Source organism: Patella vulgata, chromosome 2 (assembly GCF_932274485.2).
Source record: "Patella vulgata chromosome 2, xgPatVulg1.2, whole genome shotgun sequence".
Classification (NCBI taxonomy): Eukaryota; Metazoa; Mollusca; class Gastropoda; family Patellidae; genus Patella; species Patella vulgata.
The window spans coordinates 1,872,533-1,898,015 of NC_065880.2; the positions used below are offsets into that span (position 1 = coordinate 1,872,533).

A 25,483-nucleotide genomic window follows, 5' to 3' on the forward strand; every position below is an offset into this window, starting at 1 on the left:
GTAGATCCTAGACTGGATAACCTGATCTAATATGTTAGATCTGCTCACTGGATAACCTGATCTAATATGTTAGATCTGCTCAAAGTTACGGTCATAAAGTCTTCAGTCAGAAGAATCAAAATAATAATTGTTCATAAAAAATGTCATCACTGCTATCATCGTAATCTGGTTCATCATTGCTGCTATCGTAATTATATCCACAATAAAAGAGTAAAGTATTGGAAGCCTTCGATGCAAACATTAGCCGCGTCGTCATCTTGATGGTTTATTTAAGTCTTTATTTAATAATCAATAAAAACGACAAAGTACATAGTTCACATTACATTCACAGTGTGTAACATCATTTATCACCCAATAGTAGATATTGCTTGTGTGATAAATTACATAATCTACTGAATATCCCTTAAAATGAATCTGATTGGTCAATTAAAAAGGAACTACTTTTTTATTTAAAAGGAACTACATTTTTTATTTAAAAGGAACTACTTTTATGTAATATATATTTCAACATGGAGACCATCAATGTTTTTCACTCTGGTGATAATGTTTCAATTGACCTTTCTGGACAAGGAACTGTTTTAAATAGTGTTGGTGTACGTAATTACACTGTTGAAATAGATGGTTCTGGCTATATAGCTTCAATTGATGTAGACAGACTCCAGTTGCTCAAATCCAAAAACACATGTATTTCAAATGTAGAAGAGCAGACAACAACTTCAAATGTCACATCTTTAAACTAGATTGTGCCTCCAACTGGCTCTGAAAACAAAAGATTTATTAAAATTGATGAGAATTATATTGACAAATTATTAACTAAGCAAGAAAATCCAAATACTGCAAGAAAAACATTATTCGACACAAACCTACTACATGAGTCTATTTCGAAAAACAATGATCCTCAGCGAATCCATGAAATTCCCCCAGATGAATTGAACAACATTTTATGCAAATTTATTGTATCTGCAGGCAAACTTGATTGTGGTGGGTTTGAAAACAATACTTTGTGTGGCATAGGTTCATCTGTTGAACGCTACCTGCGCAGTCATAACTATGGACACACACTTCGGAAAAGTATAGCCTTTTCTAGGTATAGGGATGTAATGAAGGCTAAGCAAAAAGAATTAAAATCCCTTGGAAAAGGTAACTTTCCTCATAGATCTGATGCTATAACAGATGAAGAGATAGAACCTCTGTGGCAGGCCAAACAGTTAGGATCAACTTCACCACAGTCAATTTTAAATACACTTTGGTTTTACAACACCATACATTTTTGGTCTCAGTGGTTCAGACGAGCACAAACAAATGTTATGAGGTGAGGTTGAACTGAAATTAGATAGTGATGGGTTAACACAATGTTTAGAATTTACTGAAAGGGTTTCGAAAACAAGACAGGGCTATAATTCAAAAAATGTAAGACAAATTACACCAAAAAAGACCGCTGTCCCGTAGAACTATACAAGCTTTATAAGAACTTGAGGCCACACAACTTCTCAAATCCAGAAAGCCCTTTTTATATATCATGTACAACTGTACCTAATCCCGAAGTAGGTTCCCAATGGTTTAAGCGTCCGCCAGTTGGCATACATAAACTTGAAAATTAATGGAATTTCAACAGACAGACAACTTACCAATCACAGTGCAAAAACTAAACGATTCTGATGTTCCTCCATCTCACATCATGCAAATATCCGGCCATAAAAAAATTCGGAGCATCAACAATTATTCCCATATAAATGATAATCAGCACAAGCAAATATCATCAATTCTTTCTGGTTCAGAATGTAACTACCAGCGTCCGCTCCCAACATCAACCGTCGTTTCTTCGTCATCATTATAGTCTTCACAAAGTAACAGTAGTTCAAACAAACGCGAGCATTTGCAGTCTGTTTTGGGGTCCAGTAATATTGTTGGAGGAAAGTTCTCAATTACCATAAACAATTACAATACTCCCTAAAACGCCCAAGAATTATAGACAGTGACACCGATTAGTTTGTTTATCCATCATGGCGGTTGGCTTGACCTTACAAGAACTACCGGGTCAATATATAGGACTTTGCAATGGGTGACCTGCTGTCAATACTAATGTATCACTACGTTGTAATGTAAATAAACTATAAACATATTACGTTGTAATGTAATCAGGTTCCGTAAAATAAAATCTATACCAAAGAATTATATTTATTTATTTGTGCTTGTACGAAAGGGTTGGGTGATAAATAAAATCTCCTAATCGTCTTTTTGGATATCAAAAAATACTCGTAGGAGATTGTCTATATCTTATCATCACATTAAAACAATAATCATACAAAAAATTGATTTATTATTGAAAGCTATAGTATATGTTGATAATTCATTTAGTAGAACAAACATAAAAATAATAAACTAAAACACAATACATAAAGATAAAGATAAAGATAGCTAGAGGCATGAAAGGAATAAAAGAAATACTAGAGGTATGCATAATAATCATATTGTATAATCCCATTTATTTACTAAGGTTTCATTAAACTCATTTTCTATCTGTTGTTTACTTTTCAAGTACTTTTCGATAATTAATAATTTTTAGTCTAATATTTTCTTTTAGTACAGTACAAGAGTAAAGTATTTCTCAGGTATCAAGTCTTTCATGACGACATAATTTTGTAGAGGTTGTGGTAAACCAACTTGTGTTATTTTACTGCTGATTCCTGATCCGATACAATTTCTGATTTCTCTTCTACATCTTGACTTCAAACTTCTCGATTTACAGAAATCACGGAATTCTTCAAACTGCTGTTTATCTTCAGATTCACCCAACACAGGATTATGCGTGGAAAGCGACAAACCAGTATTTAACACCGACATCAAAATCATTTTTTCTATTTCACTCTTCGGTGCACCACTTTCAAACAAAATTTTAGAAAGCATCAACATATCCGGAAATTGAAATTTATCTTTGACCTTTGAAAGATCCAAACCTTTGAGAGAACAATTTTCCTTTATGAGATACCATATAAGATCTTGTTCGTTTTTTTCCAGTAACCATTTGAATAAAGTGTTTCCATCTTCTCCTGGAGTATCAAGAGACGACGGGTGACATTTATTAATTAAAAGTAATTTTAGACAGTTGATCCATTTCCGACCCCTACCATCAGCTCCAGCATCTAGTAAACTTTCTAAAATAGGTCTATTACAGTTTCTTGCTGCTGCCATTACAGCCGTCGTTCCATTATCATCACTCAAATTAACATCAGCTCCAGCCTTTAGTAAATCATTTACAATACCCTGGTTATTATCTTTGACGGCAATCAACAATGTTGTATTTCCGTTGTCATCACTCAGATTAACATCAGCTGCAGATTTCAGTAAATCATTTACAATCTTCCTGTTATTAAACCCGACTGCAATCATTAATGCCGTATTTCCATCATTATCAGCATGGTTTACAGATGCACCAGATTTCAGCAAATTTTCACAATGCATCCCTTTTTGGTTTTCAAATTCTAATATCAATGCTGTTTTGCCATTGTTATCACTCAGGTTAACATCGGTGCCAGCCTTCAATAAACCCTTTACCATATTCGTGTTATTCATTTTGACGGCAATCAGCAAGGCTGTGTTTCCACTGTTATCAACTTGGTTTACAGATGCACCAGATTTCATCCATGCTTCACAATGACCATATCTTTGTTTCTCCACTGCCACCATCAACGCTGTTTTGCCATTGACATCACAAATATTACAGTCTGCACCATTCTGTAACTGAAGTGATAAAATAGTTTCATCCTGGTTGTCTACAGCAAACATCAACGCCGTCTTACCACGATGATCTTGTAGGTTGATATTACAGCCAGCTCTGAGTAGTGTTTCTACCATAGGTTTAGGTCCTCTTTCTGCTGCCGCCATTAAAGGTGTTTTGCCTTCGTCATCTGTAGCGTCATCTGCTTCACTTCTCAAATCTGAATATTTGAGTAAAACATCTAAATCCAGTGAAACTTTCAAGAGTATTGCAAGGAATATCGCATTTCTACCCAATACATCTTTTGGTTTCAGATCGGCACCAGCTTTTAGTAAAACATTTGCTATAATATTATCCTTGTTGGTAACCCCGTCCGCTTTTGGACGTTCTAGAGTTTGGCAGTGTGAAGTTGATGGTCACGAGACATGTAGCCTTCTTAAAGAATTCAATTCAATATCACATAGGACGACACAGTTGTTGGTGGACGTACAGGTCGATTACTGGTAACCTATATGTTCACGAATTCAAAAAGAAAAGACGCATCGATCATTTTTCTATGTATTGTCCGTGTCAGCTTTAAAACTAATTTTATTTTGTTATTTCAGGTTAACAAAGGCTGTCAATACAAATGATGCAGCTGCTGTAGAAAGACTTATACATGACTGTGTGGCGTTATATGACAGTTGTGTACAACACTGGATTTGGGTAGAACAATGTAAAGCTGCTCTTAAGAACAGATGTCTACCTATGGTGGAATTATTGCTTCCCCCAGAGAGTATTGCAAACAATTTTGTAGATGTTAAGACCAATATACAATTGATGAAGGCTGCAATAAAATCTAATTTCATAGAGGGTGTTAAATTTCTCCACTCTAAAGGAATACCTTTGCGTTTTGCCCTCACTGAGTGCGTTCTAAACAATAACGCCGAGATATTAAAACATCTTCTTGAACTCAAAAATATAGATATAAACCCCAACGAAAAGGAAACGTTATTAATGTTATGTTGCCATAAACTAAACATCGAAATTTTGGAGATTTTGTTGAAGAGTGAACTGATAAATACTATTAACCAACAGTCGGTTATAGATAAATATTCTGTCCTACACTGTTGTGACGTCACTAATATTCACGTTTATTCCATTCTGTATTAGTAACGTATTTATTATTTTCTCCTTGTCTTCATAATTAGCAGAATATCTTGACACTTGTATAGCTTTGTGCAACGCTGTCTCTCCTTTTAGATTTTGGTGATTTATATCACAATCTGTTGATGTCAGCAATGTCACTAGTTCTAATTTAACTTTTTCAGAGGAAAGAGCGAGGGGATTATCGCCATTTTGGTCCACCATATTGACATCGATGCCGTGTTCAATAAGAATTGGAGCCGTGTCATAATATCCTCGATTCATTGCTCTATACAACAGATTATTACATTTATGAATATCAGCCCCAGCCTCTATCATCATCTTAACAATATCTGCTGAAGTAGATTGGTCGTTCGGATAGTGGTAAGAACGAAATAAATAGTCCAATACAAAACATCCTTTGTTATCTTTAACGTTGACAGATGCACCGCGGTCAATAAGTTGTTTAACTAAAACAAGATTATCCATCTCCACGCATTCCATTAAAGGTGTAACGCCGTATTTATCAGTGGTGTTAACATCACACACAGCTTTAATCAGTATATCAGTGATAGTCGTCATCCGTCTTCTTATAGACCGCAGTAAAGGTGTAGCACCGTCTTTGTCAGTGCTGTTAACATCACACCCAGCTTTAATCAGTATTTCAGCGATAGTCGTCTGTTCTCCTCTTACTGACTCCAGTAAAGGTGTTACACCATTTTTATCAGCGATGTTAACATCACATCCAGCAGCATTAATCAGTATTTCTGCGATAGTCGTCTCCCGTCTTCTTATAGACTCCAGTAAGACGGGTGTAATATTGACATCACAATGTGATTTAATTAACGACTTCACCATCTGTTCATTGCTGTATATAGTTGCTAAATACAGTGGAGTTTCATTCCATGAGTTCAGCTGGTTTATGTCCATACCATGGGTTATTAATAGCTGGACACATTCATCATATGAATCTACCCATATCCTACTCCCTGCAAGACAATGAAGAAGGGAACCTTGATGGGTTCTAATATCAAGGTTTGCTCCTCTTTGTGCCAAATATATTACCGTTGTCACCATACCACATTCAGCAGCCAGTTGGATGGGCGTTTTCCCATCCATATCTTGTAGATTAACATCCGCTCCTGCCTACACCAATAATTTTCCACAATCATTAATTCCCCCCGTATTGCTTTCACTAAAAATCCTTTCCATCAAATTGTTCCTATCACCTATACAACTGCCATCATCAATGGGGTTTCCCGTCTCTTATCACAGCGGTTTACATCAGCACCAGCCTTCAATAATTCTTCAGTAATAGATCTTTCTCCATTACCTACTGCCATGGACAAGGCCGTTTGTCCATTGCCGTGTGTCCGTGGACATCACTAATATTCACGTTTATTCCATTCTGTATCAGCAACGTATTTATTATTTTTTCCATGTTTTCATCAGCATCTCTCGACGCTTGTATAGCTTTGTGCAACGCTGTTTCGCCTTTTAGATTCTGGTGATTTATAACACAATCTTTTGATGTCAGCAAAGACACAATTCTAATTTACCTTTCCTGGAAGCAAGAGCAAGGGGGGTATCTCCAACTTCATCTACCGTATTGATATCGATGCCCATTTCGATAAGCAATGAAGCTGTTTCATAATCTTCACAATCAATTGCTCTACACAACAGATTATTACATTTATGAATATCAGCCCCAGTCTCCATCAACATCTTAATAATATCTGCTGAAGTAGATTGATCGTTCGTATGGTGGTAAGCAGGAAATAAATAGTCCAATACAAAACATCCTTTGTTATCTTTAGCGTTGACAGATGCACCGTGGTCAATAAGTTCTTTAACTAAAACAAGATTACCCATCTCCACGTATTTCATTAAAGGTGTAACGCCGTTTTTATCAGCGATGTTAACATCACACCCAGCTTTTATCAGTATTTCAGCAGTAGTCGTCTGTTGTCCTCTTTGTGACTCCATTAAAGGTGTAATCAGTGTTTTTATCAGCGTTGTTAACATCACATCCAGCTTTAATCAGTGTTTCAGCCATAGTCGCATCTTGTTTTCTTACTGACACCAGTAAGGCGGGTGTCAAGTCTTTACCTGCTTTAATATTGACATCACCATCTAATCATTTCTTTGACATACTGCTAAATACAGTGGAGTTTCATTCCATGAGTTCAGTTCGTTTATGTCCATTCCGCCCCTGCCTCCACCAATAATTTTACACAATCAAGAACTTCCTTATTCCACCAGCCACGGACACAAATGTGTAGAGCAGAATATTGATCATCACCCGTCTGTTGATTAATAGTATTTTTTAGTACACTGTTCAACAAAATCTTCAAACTTTCAGTATTTAGTTGATGGCAACATAACATTATTAACGTTTCCTTTTTGTCTGGGTTTTTATCTAGATCTTTCAGTTGAAGCAGATATTTGAGCAGCTCGACCTTACTGTTTTGGACACATTCAATATCGGAACGTAACTTCCTGAATTATGGCCCCTGACTGTACGAAAAATCGCGTTTTTAGCTTGTGGACCCTATAGAGGTCATAAATTTTATCCGATTTAAAAAAAACGTATTATTATATCACCGTTACACCCTAAGGACGGCTGAGTTCGATTCTCGTGAAAATCGGCCCAAAACTGACAGACAAAATGACCGCCCTTCGTTTTCAAATAGCGTAAAAATATGGTATATCAAGGTTGTGGACCCTATAGACGTCACAATTTTAATCCTATTTTGATCAAACTTGCAATGTAAGTTTATAACCCAAAGATCTCGGTTCCTTTCGATATTCGCACATATCGGAACGTAACTTCCTGAATTATGCCCCCTGATTGTTCGAAAAATCACGTTTTTAGCTTGTGGACCCTATACAGGTCGTAATTTTTATCCGATTTAAAAAAACGTATTATTATATCACCGTTACACCCTAAGGACGACTGAGTTCGAATTTCGTGAAAATCGGCCCAAAACTGACAGGCAAAATGGTCGCCCTTCGTTCTCAAATAGCGTAAAAATATGGTATTTCAAGGTTGTGGACCCTAAAGAGGTCACAATTTTTTTATCCGATTTTGTTGAAACTTGAAATATAAGTTTATAACCCAAAGATCTCGGTTCCTTTCGATGTTCGTGCAAACGGACCGTAACTTCCTGAATTATGGCCTCTGATTGTACGAAAAATCACTTTCTTTTTAGCTTGTTCTCTATCCATCTCTCGAAAATGTGGGCGTATCCTGCCTGGCAGCCGCTGGTTAAATATTTGTGTACATGAAGTTGTGATTTTTATTTTTAATTATTTAATATTTTATTTGTGTACATGAATACTTTATGTGATATCTTTTAATTTTTCTCATACCCTTCACCGTATGTTTGGCGCCATAAAACCCGCTTGGAGCTGACGTGCCATGAAACCCTGTTTCATTCATTCATTCCATGTGTATCTACCGTATTGACTTCGATGCCGTGTTTAATCAGTAAAAAACGGCGTTTTATAATAACCATACAGATTATCACATTTGTAACTATCAGTCCCATCCTCTCCATCATCTTAAAAGATATATATTCTGGATAAGAAAGGCTGTATTGACTTCTGTTTGAGTGTTTTCTCTTATGGACTTCACTTATTGCGGGGTATCGAGATGAAAATGATATCGTGTTTAAATATGGCGGGGTATCGGGATGAAAATGATATGGTGTTTAAATATGGCGGCGTATCGGGATGAAACTGATATGGTGTTTAAATATGGCGGCGTATCTGGATGAAAATGCGATCTAGAGTAAAAAGTAGAAAATCAAAAGTCAAAGTTGAAAAAGGAAAATCCTGATCTAAAAGGTTATTTTTATGGTGAAAATATATGCTTTTTCAAGTTTAAATCGTCAGAATTTTACTTTCATAGACTTGATTTTGATTTTCTACTGTCATCTTTAGTCATTCTACATATTATTCTTCAGCGCAGATTTTTTCCAATAGTAGTCCTTTGGTGACTGATAACGGCCATGTAATTGTCGCCCTTTTCATTACGACAAAGTCGACTTGGCCACGCACAATCTACTTTAAATATGGATCCTACCTTGGGACACATGGATCCATCTGGGGCGTACATTGAGGAAATAAACTCGTTTCTGAGTTGGACACAGGTTACAATTGGTGGACCACGCCTAATGCACCTTATATGCATATCTCAGTAGATACCTCCAGTATAAAAACAAAATGGGTATACTCCGTTCCTTGGGACCCACCAGGGCAACATCAATCCTTCTGAGTAGTCAATTGTAGAGATTAACCCACTTCTGAGTATGTCTACGTCACGAGTAAATGCATATCTCAGTACCTCCCTTCAATAAAGGCACAACATGGGTATCAAACTGTTTCGTGGGACCTCCTGTGGCAATATGGATGCTTCTGGGTCGTCAATTTGTGGGGAACTACAAGCACAAAATGTGAATCAAACTGTTACTTGTGATGATCCCCTGTAACAATAATGACTCCTCCTGGGTAGTCAATTGTTGTGATCAGTCCACAATTGATCAAGTCAATAGACAACATTGTTCGGCCATGACAAATCCACTTTAAAGGTGGGCTTAGATACTGATACCATTCGTCTTTTTATGGCCTCAATGCTTTACAAGACCCACTTATGGCCATAGCCTCTACCGCGTAGCGTTTTGGCAAAGGTGGTCGCTAACTCGGATAAGGAAAGTTGCGGAACGCTGACCATCGATAGGATTCGTCCTCTCGTGACCCTAATGCTTTCCCCCCCGAGTTTGAAATTTATATTTTTAAAACTATACAGCATTCGCAGAGCGCTGAAAATCTATCACCCACGAACTAAATCTGGAGCATCTAACTGTAGCAATGCTACATCAAAAATTTAATGACTGCCTTAGATAAAAAAAAGGGTGTAAACATAGAAAAGGCGCCATAACATAACATACAGGAATCAAAAGACAAGGCTAATATATTTATGTATCTAAAATCAAAATACAAGTATAATTATGTATCTAATACGCGAAATGTAAAAACAATAACTAAGCAAATGTAGAAAAGCAACAATAACCATGTTATGTACAATTTGATACAGTAGTCAGGACTCTTTCAATTGACAGCTAAATTAACCCAGGTACAGGTAATTTATCCTGACAGGATTGAAGAACGAAGGTAGTATTCTATGTGTTTGATCTGACCACCGGATAGTAGAACGAAGGTAGTATTCTATGTGTTTGATTTGACCACCAGATTGTTCTGTAGGTTGTTAGAGTATGGTATATTTTTAAAAACATTGGGGTGTTGGGTCTCATAAATAATGTATCCAGACAGTTCTTACAAGGACGTGCGATTAAAAAAAATATTTTAAACAAATGAGATTGGAAGTATCAAACGATTGTTGAACCGGTAGTTGGGCTGACGTCGACAATAGATAAAACTGGATAACCTGGTCTTTTACGTCAGACTTTCTCCTACGTCATCTCCTCCTGATGTGAATAACACCGTCAAGCAAGAACGGGTCTGATGTCATTTAAAGGACAATATTGGTGTCAGACATTATCACATATGTGATAGAACTTGTGTAACATGTTCCAAATATAATTTTAACATATAGATCATTGCTACGATAGATGCGTAATGACACCAATATTGTCCTTTAAGACAGGTTATCCAGTCTATGTAGATTTCAACGGTCGGCGGTAAATTGGACCAAAGCTGAGTCCAATATGGCCGCCGTAGGGCCTGTCTATTTATTATTATTTATTTTTTTAAGCAATATTTTATTCAAAACTTGAAAGCGATTGTGGAACAGGCATAACCGATATTATGATCTCTCTTGTAACCCTTATAATCCTAACCCTAACCCCAAGTTACAAATAGACTCATAAATATGCGGGGCGATCATGTTGGGCTCGACTTGCGTCCAATTTACCTTCCTGTGACTTCCACCCTACAACTGATCCCAACCAATAGCTTTTATTATCCAGTTCACAGCAGTAGACGCTAACCAATATTACTGATTATCCAGTTCACAACAGTAGACTCTAACCAATAGTTATGATTATCCAATTGACAACAGTAGACTCTAACTAATAGCTATAATTATCCAGTTGATAAAGAAGTATAAAGTAACAATGTAGTCAATAGTTACTGTTATAAAGTCTTTAGTCAGAAAAATCATAATAATAATCTGGTTCATAATAACTTTTAGCACTGCTGCCATAGGAATAATAATAATAATTGTCAGAATAGTAATCTGGTTCATAAAAATAATAACTTTCCCCATTGTATTCATCGTTTAGTACAAGAGTATAGTATTTCTCGGGTATCAAGTCTTTCATGACGACATAATCTTGTAAACGTTTCGGTAAACCAACTTGAGTTATTTTACTGCTGATTCCTGGTCCGATACAGTTTCTGATTTCTCTTCTACATCTTGACTTCAAACTTCTCGATTTACAGGAATCGCGGAAATCATCAAGTTGTTGTTTATCTTCAGATTCACCCAGCATCGGATTATGTGTGGAACGCGACAAATCAGTATTTAAAACCGACAACAAAATCATGGTCTCTACTTCACTCTTCGGTGCACCACTTTCAAACAGAATTTTAGAAAGCATCAACATATCGGGAAATTGAAATTTATCTTTGACCTGTAGAAGATCCAAACCTCTGAGAGAACAATTTTCTGTAAAGAGATACCATATAAGATCTTCTTCCCTTTTTTCCAGCAGTAACCATTCGAATAAAGTTTTTCCATCTTCTCCCGGAGTATCAAGAGACGCGTGACATTTATTGATTAAAAGTAATTTTAGACAGTTGATCCAACTATGATCATAACCACCATCAACCATTATACCATGTATAGCTGATCTCCCCCATGTATCAGTTTTATTAACATCAGCTCCAGCATTTAGTAAACATTCTAAAATAGATCTGTCCCAGTTCCGTGCTGCCGCCATCAAAGCCGTCTTTCCATTATTATCACTCAGATTAACATCAGCTCCAGCATTTAATAAACTTTCTAAAATAGATCTGTCCCAGTTCCGTGCTGCCGCCACCAAAGCTGTCTCTCCATTATTATCACTCAAATTAACATCAGCCCCAGCATTTAGTAAACTTTCTAAAATAGAACTACCACAGTTCCGTGCTGCCGCCATCAAAGCTGTCTCTCCATTATTATCACTCAGATTAACATCAGCCCCAGCTTTCAGTAGTAAATCAGTTACAATCTTCCTGTTATTAAACCTATTACAGTTTCGTGCTGCCATCATCAAAGCCGTCTCTCCATTATCATCACTCAGATTAACATCAGCTCCAGCTTTCAGTAAATCAGTTACAATCTTCCTGTTATTAAACCTATTACAGTCTCGTGCTGCTATCATCAAAGCCGTCTCTCCATTGTCATCACTCAGATTAACATCAGCTCCAGCTTTCAGTAAATCAGTTACAATCTTCCTGTTACTCAGTCGGACTGCAATCAGCAATGCTGTATTTCCATTGTTATCACTCAAATTAACATCAGCCCCAGCTTTCAGTAAATCCTCACAATGACCATCTCTTTTTTTCTGTACTGCCACCATCAACGCTGTTTTGTCATTGTTATCACAAATATTATAGTCTGCACCATTCTGTAATAGAAGTGATAAAATAGTTTCATCCTGGTTGTCTACAGCATACATAAACGCTGTCCGTGTTTCATCCTTGTTGTCTACAGCAAACATCAACGCCGTTTTACCACCATGATCTTGTAGGTTGATATTACAGCCAGCTCTGAGTAGTTTCTCTACTATATCTTTAGGTCCTCTATCTGCTGCCACCATCAAAGATGTTTTACCATCTTTATCTGTGGCATTAACAATACTCTCTGCTTCACCTCTCAAGTTTGAATATTTAAGTAAAATATCTAAAACTAGTGAAGCATTCAAGAGTGTTGCAAGGAATATCGCATTTCCACCTAATTCATCTCTGGGTTTCAGATCGACATCAGCCTTCAGTAGAACATCTACCATAACATTATCCTTATTTTTAACTGCGATCACCAATGGGGTCTCCCGTCTCTTATCACAGTGGTTTACATCAGCACCAGCCTTCAATAGAACATCTACCATAACATTATCCTTATTTTTAACTGCGATCACCAATGGGGTCTCCCGTCTCTTATCACAGTGGTTTACATCAGCACCAGCCTTCAATAATTCTTCAGTAATAGATCTTTCTCTATTACCTACTGCTATGGACAAGGCCGTTTGTCCATCAACGTCACTAAGATTCACGTTCATCCCATTCTGTAGTAACAACATATTTATTATTTTCTCCATGTCTTGATAATTAGCAAAATATCTTGAAACTTGAAGAGCTTTGTGCAACGCTGTTTCGCCTTTTAGATTCTGGTGATTTATATCACAATCTTTTGATATCAGCAATGTTACCAAATGTGTTTCACAATGTTCGGAGGCAAGAGCAAGGGGTTTATCTCCATTTTTATCTACCGTATTGACATCGATGCCGTGTTCCATGAGTAATGAAGCCATTTTATACTCTTTACAATCAATTGCTCTAGACAACAGATTATTACCTTTATGGATATCAGCCCCAGCCTCTATCATTATCTTAACAATATCTGTCGAACGGTGGTGAGAACGAAATAAATAGTCCAATACAAAACATCCGTTGTTATCTTTAGCGTTCACAGATGCACCGCGGTCAATAAGCTGTTTAACTAAAACAAGATTACCCATCTCCACGCATTTCATTAAAGGTGTAACGCCGTATTTATCAGCGATGTTAACATCACATCCAGCATTAATCAGTATTTGAGTAATAGTATCACTGTATCCTATTGGCTCCATTAAAACTGATCCCATGTCGTCGCCTACTTTGATATTGACATCACAGTGTGATTTAATTAATGTCTTCACCATCTCTTCATTTTCTTGAAATACTGCTAAATACAGTGGAGATTCATTGCATGAGTTCAGTTCGTTAATGTCTATACCTTGAGACATTAATAGTCGAATAAATTCATCATATGAATCTACCATTTCGTTACTCTCTGCTGCAAGAAAATGAAAAAGGGTACCTTCATTGTATCTAATATCAAGGTTTGCTCCTCTTTTTGCCAAATATATTACCACTGCCGCCATACCACATTCAGCAGCTTTTTGGATGGGCGTTGTCCCATCAATATCTTGTAGATTAACATCCGCCCCTGCCTCCACCAATAATTGTATACAATCAAGAACTTCCTTCCACCGCCCGCCACGGACACAATAGTGCAGAGCAGAATATTGACGATCGCTCGTCTGTCGATTAATTGTATTTTTTAGTTCACTCTTCAACAAAATCTTCAAACTTTCGATATTTAGTTCATTGCAACATAACATTATTAACGTTTCCTCTTTATCAGGGTTTTTATCTAGATCTTTCAGTCCAAGCAGATATTTTAACACCTCGACGTGGGTGTTTTGGACGCACTCAACGAGGGCACTCCATTTCTCTCGGAATTTTGAATGTGAAAGATAAAGAGGTACTCCTTTAGAGTGAAGGAACTTAACGCCCTTCACGAAATCAGATTTTATTGCAATCTTCATCAGTTGTTTTTTGGTCTCAATACCTACAAAGTGCCTAGCAATACTCTTTGAAGACAGCAACAATTTCACCATAGGTAGGCATCTGTTTTTAAGAGCAGCTGCACACGCCTTTACCCATATCCAAGGCGGTATATCACAGTCGTCTCCTAATTCTACATGCTCCTGAATAATTCTTTCTACAGCAACTGTATCATTATTAATGACAGCTTCTTTTAACCTGAAATAAAATATAATTGTTGTTAAAGATCGGTTGTCATCACATATATTAAGATAGACCATAAATTCACAAATAACTGATGCACTTTACTTATGAAATTTCCACAGATAAGATACAAGTCATACAATCCTACGCCTACGATTGAAAACTTGTCTGCCTTGTTTTATAAAAGATAGGTTGCCAGGCAACAAAACTAGTCTGCCTTGTTTTATAAAACCTTGTAACTGTGCGATTCTCACATAGACATTTGTTTCATTATTTCCTAAATAATTTATTTCAAAGTTACTATTTCGGATTTTCAATCATTTTTTATTGTTTTGTTTCATCTCAATCATATACCAACATGTAGATATTAAAGATGTCGACAATGTCATTGCAGTGTTACTTAAGCCTCGTGTATACACTTGCGTGCACTTAAAAATCCCTTGGCAGTTGGAATTCGATATAAGAGTAGGCCATAGTGCTTGACACGGCATATACTGGACGTGGGCGTGGCCTGCCTGTGTTTTTGTTACCCCTATGTGATCGCCATGTTTCTTTTACAAATTGAAAATAAGTATGGCGGTCGTTTAGGGCGTTACCTTTTTTATTTAATTATTTTTTAGTTTTGTAATCGGAGTTCAGCTTTCTTTAAACTCAATTATCACAAAGGCAGACAAGTGATAAAAAAGGTCATCCCACAGGAATCAAATCGAGATAATTTAATACAAATCTCTTTAAACTTTAAACTCAATTATCACAAAGACAGACAAATGATAAAAAAGGTCACCCCACAGGGATCAAATTGAGATAATTTAATACAAATCTCCACTGTTAACCACACTGACTCATTAAAATTGGAACCAAAGACCAGTTATGTTTCGAAGTTTTCAAAAATTACCTATAACAGATTTGTTCCGGAAAGCCTTCACGTAATTATCTCTTTTACCAATTATTTTAATGTTTTATATTTTACCTGTACACTGATATTTGTTTGTTTTACTAAATATACTATTCCAAAAAAGTAGGGGATATTTGATTTTGGGGGCATAATACTAAAATATGCAAATGACTACGAAAAAAGTCACTATAGAACCTAACAGAAGAAACATTTCCAGTTACATGTGACGCCCAAACGCACCAATAGCTACCGCATGGAATGCAGGTGATGCTTGGGATCATCATGGGGGTCCAACCCAAGATTTGCACGACTCTGACTTTGAATGTTACAGTCATTGTGGCATTGAATTCCAGGGTGGAAACATCAGTTTAATTGTTTTAGTGACCAGAAAACAAATTTTGATATGCGTCGGCTTACCCAAAATGAAAGGTTACGTGCCCTTGGCATGCTACAGATCGGCACAACACAGGCGGTTGTGGCGCGGACGATGAATGTTTCTCAGTCTGTCATAAGCAGGCTATGGTCCAGATACCGTGATACACAATCTGTACAGGACAGACCACGCTCAGATCGACAACTCAAGCCCAGGATCGATTTATCCGTACCTTGGCCTTGAGAAATCGTGTCATCACAGCAAATCAGATCAGCGCTCGTTTTCAAACAGACACTGGTGTGAGAGTGAGTGGCCAGACGATTCGGAATCGACTGCATAGGGGTCACCTTCGCGCCCGACGTCCTCGCGTGATCCCTTGTTTGAGAGATCATCACATTCAGGCAAGACGTCGTTGGTGTAGGGATCGTCAACACTGGGATAATCGACGCTGGAGCAATGTGATGTTTTCAGCTGAGTCAAGGTTCACTGTTTATTTTTTGGACAGACGTAGGAGGGTGTGGCGTCGTCGAAACGAGCGCTTCCAAGACGTTAACGTCATCAGACATGATCGATTTGGGGGTGGTTCTGTTATGGTGTGGGGAGGCATCACTGTTGCTGGAAGAACGGCTTTACATGTTGTTGCAGGGCGTGTTACAGGCCAGTACTACCGGGACAACATCTTGGCAGTCCATGTTGTGCCGTTCGCACGACGTCATGGCCGCCGTTTCATCTTCCAGGATGACAACGCAAGATGTCACAGGGCCAGGATCGTTACAGGTTACCTCCAACAACAGAACATCACCACATTACCTTGGCCAGCACAGAGTCCCGACCTCTCCCCCATCGAGCATGTCTGGGACATGCTTGGACAGAGGTTACGTCAACGTCAACAACGTCCTGCCAATGTCCAAGAACTTGCTGCTGCGTTGCAACAGGAATGGGACAATCTGGACCAAAATGACCTTAGACGTCTCATTAGGAGTATGCCACGTCGGATCAATGCTTGTTTGGCAAACAGAGGAGGATTTACCCGTTACTGACTTGGTTGTGATGCTGTGGTAACTTTGCTGTTTGACCCCGGGTATCATTTTACCCTTATAATGGTCAGTCTGTGCCTTACTTAGTCTAACGATCATTTGGAATAAATCGATGAATGTGAACTTCATTTCATTTTGTCATTTGTTTCTTCGTCAGTTTCATTAGGTGACTTTAATAACACTTAAAAATCAAATATCCCCTACTTTTTTTGAATAGTATAGATTAATTTTAATTTAAGATTTTCTATCTATATTTTATCTGCACCTGTACCCTGCTATTTTATTTTTTTAAATCCTATTATCTTGTTTTACCAAATAGTTTTATTTTATTCTGATATGATTTCTATCTATATTGTTTTACATTGTGCACTCATAGTCATATATTTACAAACTGGATTTTGGCGCTATAAAAGTTCAATATGTTTTAGAGATACTTAAATTTTAAAGCAAAGAATTCAAAGAACTGATTACCTTATACATGTGTAGGTAATTTTTAAATTGAATACTTTTTTCGCAGGTCGAATTTATAGAGTTGTATGACATGTCATCCCGTAGGATTTGTATGCTAAAATTGATATTTGTTCTTTGGTTTGGGATGGTGTGTTTCCAAACGATCCAAAAATATCAGGGTTTAAATTTTTCGACCCCTTGACCTCTCTGGGAGGGACCTTTTTGAATTCGGGACCCCTCTGACCGAGGCCATAGCTATCACCGCCAATATGGGTTGGATTTTCATGATCTGAAATTTATTCTGGTTTTAATTTCATCATTTCGACCCCAATTGGAGGGTCTAGGGCACAAGTGATCTAACTACCAACCATTTTAGTTGGTTGTTAGATCACTTGTGCTATAGACCCTCCAATTATGATACACTTAAATCAAATGGAAGTGGTTATCATTGACTTCCGATGAGAAATTGACCGTTTTCTGACCGAACAGTGTGCGACAGGACCAAGGTAAACGCCCATGATTCAAGCCAAGTTGATAGCCTTCGAAAATGGTTACGGGGTCAAGGTCGTAAGTCAAGGTCAAATGTCCCAAAACTGACTTTGAAAAGTTTGAGTTTAGTTTTCTGTAACATGACCTTGACCTACGACTTTGACCTTTTTTACTTTTCTGAAGGACGTTGTCTCTGCTTTCACCTCAAGCATTAACTTTGATAATACAGTTAGAAATAGGGTCACGGCAAGCGTAAACGAAAAGGGCCCGAGATGAATAGGAAGTTTGGACTCAAGGTCAAAGTCAAGGTCACGGATGGTTAAAGGTGACTAGTGGAGGTCACCACGACCTTACACATTGACCACGCCCATTGACTTCCTTTCGGACACGGGCCCTTTGCGTTTGACCCTTTTCTGACCGAACAGTGTGCGACAGGACCAAAGTAAACGTCGATGGTTCAAGCCAAGGTGATAGCCTTCGAAAATGGTTACGAGGTCAAGGTCGTAAGTCAAGGTCAAATGTCCCAAAACTGACTTTGAAAAGTCCGAGTTTAGTTTTCTGTAAGATGACCTTGACCTACGACTTTGACCCAATTATCTTTTCTGGAGGACGTCGTCTCTGCTTTCACCTCGAACATTAACTTTGATAATACAGTTAGAAATAAGGCCACGGCAAGTATAAACGCAAAGGGCCCGAGATGGATGGGACGTTTGGACTCAAGGTCAGAGTCAAGGTTACGGATGGTTAACGGTGACTAGTGGAGGTCACCACGACCTTTCACATTGACCACGCCCATTGACTTCCTTTCGGACACGGACCCTCTGCGTTTGACCGTTTTCTGACCGAGCAGTGTGCGATAGGACCAAGGTAAACGTTCATGATTCAAGCCAATGTGATAGCCTTCGAAAATGGTTACGGGGTCAAGGTCGTAAGTCAAGGTCAAATGTCCCAAAAATGATTTTGAAAAGTTTGAGTTTAGTTTTCTGTAACATGACCTTTACCTACGACTTTAACCCAATTATCTTTTCTGAAGGACGTCATCTCTGCTTTCACCTCGAACATTAACTTTGATAATACAGTAAGAAATAAGGCCACGGCAAGCATAAACGGAAAGGCCCCGATATGGATGGGAAGTTTGGCCTCAAGGTCAAAATCAAGGTCACGGCAATATTTACACCTAAAGGCCAATCCACTGATCAACACCAAATAGTATTTTATAGAAAATGGTGGCTTCGCGCAAAAATTAAAGTATACGAAAATTATATTAATTTTTATGAACTGCAGTGTTAGGCAGCTAGTGCAGTGTGTCGGTTTCCGTCTAAGTGTCTTGTTATTCGAGTCGGTTTCCGTCTTAGTGTCTTGTTATTCAAGTCTAATTAGTAAACAAAGCAAATGGCGTCAAACGGATGAAGTTCTCTCTCGTTAGAAATTAAAAGGTCGGTAAAATAAAAAGTTATTTATCGATTCGGCTGAAATTTGGTGTGTGGTCATTGATAGCCCCCCTTAACATCCTCTGAAAATTTCAAGTGCCTACGACCACGGGAATTGGTAGAGGTACGAAAGTGCAATAGCGCCCATTTATGGTTAGATTTTCGAAAATCACTGTGTCCATGCACTGATCCATATTTATGTTAAGTTACAGCTATGTAACTGATGACCATATTATTAGCCCCATGAGGAGATATTTGGTGTGGTCTGACATGGGGAAAGCCCCGGAAATTTAGGTTAGATTTGTGCAGAAAGTTCAACCATGTAATTTATGACTTAATTTTTTGGTCCCATGAGGGGTACTTTAAGGTGCTGCTGTGGCTATGTCCGATCTGACCAATTGATTTTTACTCGTATAGACACCAACAACAAATTTGGGGAACTGATGACCATAATATTATTTTGTCATTCGCTCCTGGACTCAAAGCTCATTTAGTAACCTAGTATATATATCAAATAACGATTTTTTATTGAAGGATATACCCCTAAATCAAACTGTAACTAACATGAAATCATGTTGACGTCACATATACTGCGTATGACCCTAACGCTATACCATTAGCAACACAATGTATAAGTTACCCTGATGATCACTATGTTGACGTCACATTTACTCGTATGACGCCATGAATCACGTCCCTTGACATTGTTAACGCTATACCATTAGCAACACAATGTATAAGTTACCCTGATGATCACTATGTTGTGAAACCGGTTGGTAATGAATTTATATGAAGACCAATCTTCAGTTTGTTATTTTTAAAGAGTATATATATATATATATATATCAATAATCATCCTCAATACACAAGTACAAATATAATCATCTCACTTGATCACTTTATGTCATGTCATTGGTATGTGTATAATATTTATAACCTACTTACTGTTTCCAGTTTTCCTTTTTTCTACGTCGATTCATTGCTATAAATAAAACTTAAACTGGTAGATGTAAATTTATCAAATTAACTGACATTTGTCACACTGAATCTTGTACGATACGCTTCCTAGTGACGTATATATACAATAGTCTCGTATAACCATACACAGTTAACTTAAAGAACGTAACACGCTTGGATGAATTGGCAAAATTTTACTCATCGCCAGGGTATATAATTTAATTTCTAAGAAACACAACACTTGCTTAGAATGTAAAGTGAAAATGAAAGTAGAATATTGACTGGAGTAAGACTACTAATTATTCACCCAGTAGTTGTCAATGTTAATATCATATTATAGCTAGATTTTTATAGTATGTAAAGTGAAAATGAAAGTAGAATATTGACTGGAGTAAGACTACTAATTATTCACACTGTAGTTGTTAATGTTAATATCATATTATAGCTAGATTTTTATAGTATGTTAAGTGAAAATAAAAGTACAACATTAACTAATTATTCACCCAGTAGTTGTCAATATTAATTGCACATATATATGTAGCCTGATCATTTTCGTGACATTCGGTGAAGTGTAACAAGATACTATTATTAGATCCTTATATCTAAGAGGTCATTTCGGGACTAACATATGGTTCAATTTCAGTTCGATAAGCAGTGGGGAGGAAACCAAAGGACCCACAGAAAACCCACGAGGTTGGACAGGCGACCCTAGTCCTTGTCGCGTTAACAGTCTAATGAACCAATTATGAAAATATTATTATTCTTTAAATAAACCCCCTGTTTACGTCTGGATTCTGCACCCCCACCCCAACCAATAGTTTACAAATATATACGATTATTATTGCCCGTCACCCCATCTTGGGGGGTTAGATGGCTGAATGGTTAGCGTGTACGCACTGTATCATAAAGTCTGTCATTGAGTCAACTGGCGGGATTTCGATTCCCCAGTTGTACGTGACAAGGAGTAGGGTCGCCTGTCCAACCTCGTGGGTTTTCTCCGGGTCCTCCGGTTTCCTCCCACTGCTAAAGACCCCTACGCGCATGCGAATTATTGAAATAAAATTAAACCATATGTTAGTAACGAAATGACCTAGTTTGTGTCGAGTGGACGTTAAACCCCATCTTGTGTTTAGTCCACCCAGGTTTAATAGATTTCCTGTAATCAGGACATATAATAGCCAATTCTGTAAGTCTAGTTGAGCTGAGAATGATGTGAGGGATGAAAGATTCTGTACCGCATGAACGTGGAGTTGTATGCCTACCGATGTCTTTCCAGGGAGATTTATATGGTTGTCATGACAACTACTTTCCAGTCCTACATAATCAACTATTTCTTTCTGTTTCTTGTCCTACGTTTCTTTTCAATTTAATGTAGCAAGTTTCTTTGATTCCGATTTCTGTTCCCGTTTTGCCAGCCAGGTGATCGAGTATCCAAGCATCAAAATAACGCAGTCTATTCTATCCATTTTCATGGACTGTAATCTCTGTTTTGGCATCTGTTATCCACAAAGAAAACGTCTTTTCAAATCATTCTGAACGGCTTGTGGTGGTGGCAAATATTATCCAGCTTGACTGAAGATTTGGTCCGGGGGGGGGGGGGGTCAATCAAATCTCAAAATTCACCCTTACAATCTAACCAAAAAACAAAATTGTTTTGTCTCGTTTAATATAATGGCCTCGATTTTCTCTGCTTTATTCAGGAAGATGATAAAATATATAATGATGGAAAAGGAAACGAAATAGAATCAAGCGTTGTGATTGCAAAATTCTGATAAAGCCAGCACTGATGTCTAGTACAAATAGTATTATTAGTTAAAATAGAGCCTCCTCGTTTCTGTTTGTGAGAGTTTTTGCCCATTTTTTTTAATCACGGATAACAAAGGGTGAGTGAAATAATCTATGGTCCTGAAAGCGTACTTTATATATTGGTCGCCTGATGCAATCGCTCCTATTAACTGACGCAAATGAAATGAAATGGAGTTTACCGTCTTCATTAGCCCAGTGGGAGCAGAACAGTATGACATTAAGCCCCATTTCACTCACTCTAAAAGACAATTTAATTAAAACACAGATCCTATTGTGATGATCCGAAATTTCTGCAACTGGTAATAGTATTACGTTTTCATGTATATTTGACTTTAAATTTAATTACGGGTTTCTATTTGGCTTATTGTGTCTCACCTTGCCTACGGCTTCGTCAGTTATTTATTTTTATATCTAATTTTAATGTAATCAGTGTCCATTGTATTTGTTTTATCGGTAATCCTTGTATTTTTTTTTTTTGTTTTTTTTTTTTTTTTTTTAACAGTAGGACGTTAAACCCCATTTCATTTTGTATTTTTTTATCGTTCGCTTTATTGTCCTGTATTGTTTATAGTTGATCCAGTCTACTTCCGTCTCTTTTCTCTCATTGCGCATGCGTGGCGCGCTCTATTTAAGTAGTGACAACTAGTCTGTCAGTGATTCAGATGTAGGGTTTCAAGGTGAGAGGTCGCGTGTTACGGGACCATTTCTTGGGCCGTGTGCTTCAAGTTACCTTGACCATAACCTGGGCTTCTGCTCATACGTTGGTCGATACTTGCACGCTGGGTTCGTTCCTGGAGTTTTACGTTCATTTCCACCAACGGTGATATCGTAGAAAAATAATTCCCTTGGGGTATTTAGTCGTGGAGAAATCGGAGAAATTCGACGAGGTTGGAGACGGGTCGGCTAAGCCCTCCCCCGCCCCCCCCCCCCCCCCAAAAAAAAAAATCGAATTAGCTCCCCCCACCCCAAATATTTCACTGACCATAATGATTTTTTATGGAGTGTTCAAATTGGTAGGCGACCCGTAGGCTGGTAGCATGGTCAACCGAGGTCTGCCTGTCATGATCTTGATAATGCTTTGTGATGCGTGTTGGTCTACTGTCACTGAACACGTGTACTCGCTCATCACACTCGCGTACTTGCGGCTCCTCTCGTCTCGCGTAGTCCTACCGGCCTAGCATCCGACTCGTGTCCAGTCTTTCCATTTGCACTGGCAGAACTGGCAGAACATTTTTGAACGTTTTGAGATTGACAATTCGATAACGACGAAGACAAGACGATGGATGTATTTGGGATCTAGAAAGAAACCATCGTCTTCTGATGACGTGACTACATCGTCTACCACGCCGGCACCAGGATCAGCAGCACCTCATTTCAACGATTCACCTCCTGATGTCCAGTCCAAGAAGAAAGCGGCTTGTCCATCTGATCTTGGCGATGATGTGTCAGCCCAGCCCCGTGTGCATGAGTCGCTTTGTTTTGTTTACGCGCGTTGCTACGATACCAAGTGTCCGTCTGTCAATCATTCATTCACGCAAATTTCAAGCGGCACGGGTTATTAGGAAGGGGTTGTCCATCTCATAACGCAATAGGAAGAAGAAATAGTTCAAAATTAGCTCAAGCTCTTGATGGTACCAGAGACTGCATAATTTATCGCCATTTTCCTGGTACCTGCCCTTTTATATACCCGGGTTACGGGTTTAAAAGAGGCCCTGGTTTATTTGTTCGCCTACTACAGAATGCAAGGCGCCGGTTCAAATGTTTGCATTTGCCGTAGGGTGCCTAACATGTAGTGCCTATTGTGTCTAACATAAGGTGCCTATTGTGCAGCCTATATACTGTAATTCTATGAATAGAATAAAAGAATACCTATAGTTCACTTGAAATTTGATACTACAGCTGTATTGCCCGGCCTAGAGTTCTCCGCTTTAATCAAAAGACTACTACCCTCAAGTAGGAGGAGTCGAAGAAGGAAATTTCAGAAAATTCAGCCATAAAACCCTGCCTGGGACACTTCAATTTGAGGCCCAGGAATGCACTCAGATGCGAGGAGAGAACACCGAATTTTCTCAATTTTCTGGTGGAGGACCCCCAGACCCTGATTCGCTCCTTCGGCGCTTTGCGTTGGCCGCCATAGCCGGACACATCCTCAGCCCCTCCCTGGGCAACTTCAATTTGAGGCCCAGGAATGCACTCAGATGCGAGGAGAGAGCATCAAATTTTCACAATTTTCTGGTGGAGGACCCCCAGACCCTGGTTTGCGGTGGCCACCATAGCCGGCCACATCCTCAGCCCCTCCAAAAAACTCCATAGCCCCACCAAATTTTACGAGCTGGCTACGGGCCCGGTTGGACAGGTGACCCTACTCCCTGTTACATACTGAGTTAGATCTAATGAACCTGTCGTGAAAATATTAAACTAAAATATTAACCAAAATGTGCAAATAAAATGGCGGGAAAAGATGGAAGATGATATATTTATAAATATATCAAAATCCAGGAATTTACCCAGGCTTCGATATTTATCATAATTGGGCTGTGACTAACGACAAATACAATCTAAAAATAGATCCTCGATCAATCAAGTCAGGTGATAAACAATGCTCGTTTTCTTCTAATAAAAATGATGTGAAGCCAACTATTGATAGGTAAATTAGTTTGAATATGTTTTTAGTCCAAATATATATACGTGGATGGCATTTAGTCCCGAAATGACTACCTTGTGTCGTCAGGACGTTAAACCCCAGATGATTGTTTGTTAGAAATAGATGGTAAACGTATCGTTCAATCTGGTGCTATTTTACGATATTTAGCGAGACGTGGTGGTATCTATGGTAACAATAATGACGAGTCAACCAGGAAAATATGTATCATAATTTATTCAAAACCACTTATTGATAGATTCCGCATCCTTAATCATATTTTTCTCATATTTTTATATCATTACCAAAATACTTAATCATTTGTCTACAAACTTGTTTTCATTAAAGTTAGCACCCTCCGTCCATTAATGTTATTAGTTACCATCATCCATCCATTAATGTTAGCATTCTCCGCCCATTAAAGTTAACACCCTCCGTCCATTAATGTTACATTCTCCGTCCATTAAAGTTAACACCCTCCGCCTATTAATGTTACATTCTCCGCCCATTAAAGTTAACACCCTCCGTCCATTAATGTTACATTCTCCGTCCATTAAAGTTAACACCCTCCGCCTATTAATGTTAACATTCTCCGTCCATTAAAGTTAACACCCTCCGCCTATTAATGTTAGCATTCTCCGTCCATTAAAGTTAACACCCTCCGTCCATTAATGTTAGCATCCTCCGCCCATTAAAGTTAACACCCTCCGTCCATTAATGTTATTAGTTACCATCATCCATCCATTAAAGTCGAAACTAACATA

General features: G+C 38.1%; 2 protein-coding genes across 2 annotated transcripts; both read right to left on the reverse strand.

Moving 5' to 3' along the window:
• Positions 1 to 3,328: 3,328 nt before the first annotated feature.
• On the reverse strand, positions 3,329 to 6,829 carry LOC130010765 (serine/threonine-protein phosphatase 6 regulatory ankyrin repeat subunit B-like). Its single transcript, XM_056098774.1, has 3 exons — positions 6,643 to 6,829; positions 5,442 to 5,784; positions 3,329 to 3,332 (listed from the first exon to the last, which is right to left on the reverse strand). The coding sequence occupies exons 1-3, from the start codon at positions 6,827 to 6,829 to the stop codon at positions 3,329 to 3,331; spliced, it is 534 nt and encodes a 177-aa protein (XP_055954749.1).
• Positions 6,830 to 9,806: 2,977 nt separating this feature from the next.
• Positions 9,807 to 20,502, reverse strand: LOC130010621 (serine/threonine-protein phosphatase 6 regulatory ankyrin repeat subunit C-like). The gene is made up of 2 exons (XM_056098346.1): positions 20,261 to 20,502; positions 9,807 to 14,656 (listed from the first exon to the last, which is right to left on the reverse strand). Exons 1-2 carry the CDS (start codon positions 20,293 to 20,295, stop codon positions 11,011 to 11,013), a joined length of 3,681 nt encoding a protein of 1,226 aa, XP_055954321.1. The 5' UTR covers positions 20,296 to 20,502; the 3' UTR covers positions 9,807 to 11,010.
• Positions 20,503 to 25,483: the final 4,981 nt, after the last annotated feature.

Bases quoted from the DNA above. Each gene is read 5' to 3' on its own strand.
- LOC130010765 (XM_056098774.1), bottom strand. From the start codon at position 6,829: ATGGAGTCACAAAGAGGACAACAGACGACTACTGCTGAAATACTGATA. The intron at 5,785-6,642 runs GTTTTGTATTGG...TCCAGCTATTAA, and splicing joins CGCTAAAGATAACAAAGGAT to TAACCCATGGTATGGACATA.
- LOC130010621 (XM_056098346.1), bottom strand. From the start codon at position 20,295: ATGAATCGACGTAGAAAAAAGGAAAACTGGAAACA. The intron at 14,657-20,260 runs GTAAGTAGGTTA...ATTTTATTTCAG, and splicing joins AAAAAGGAAAACTGGAAACA to GTTAAAAGAAGCTGTCATTA.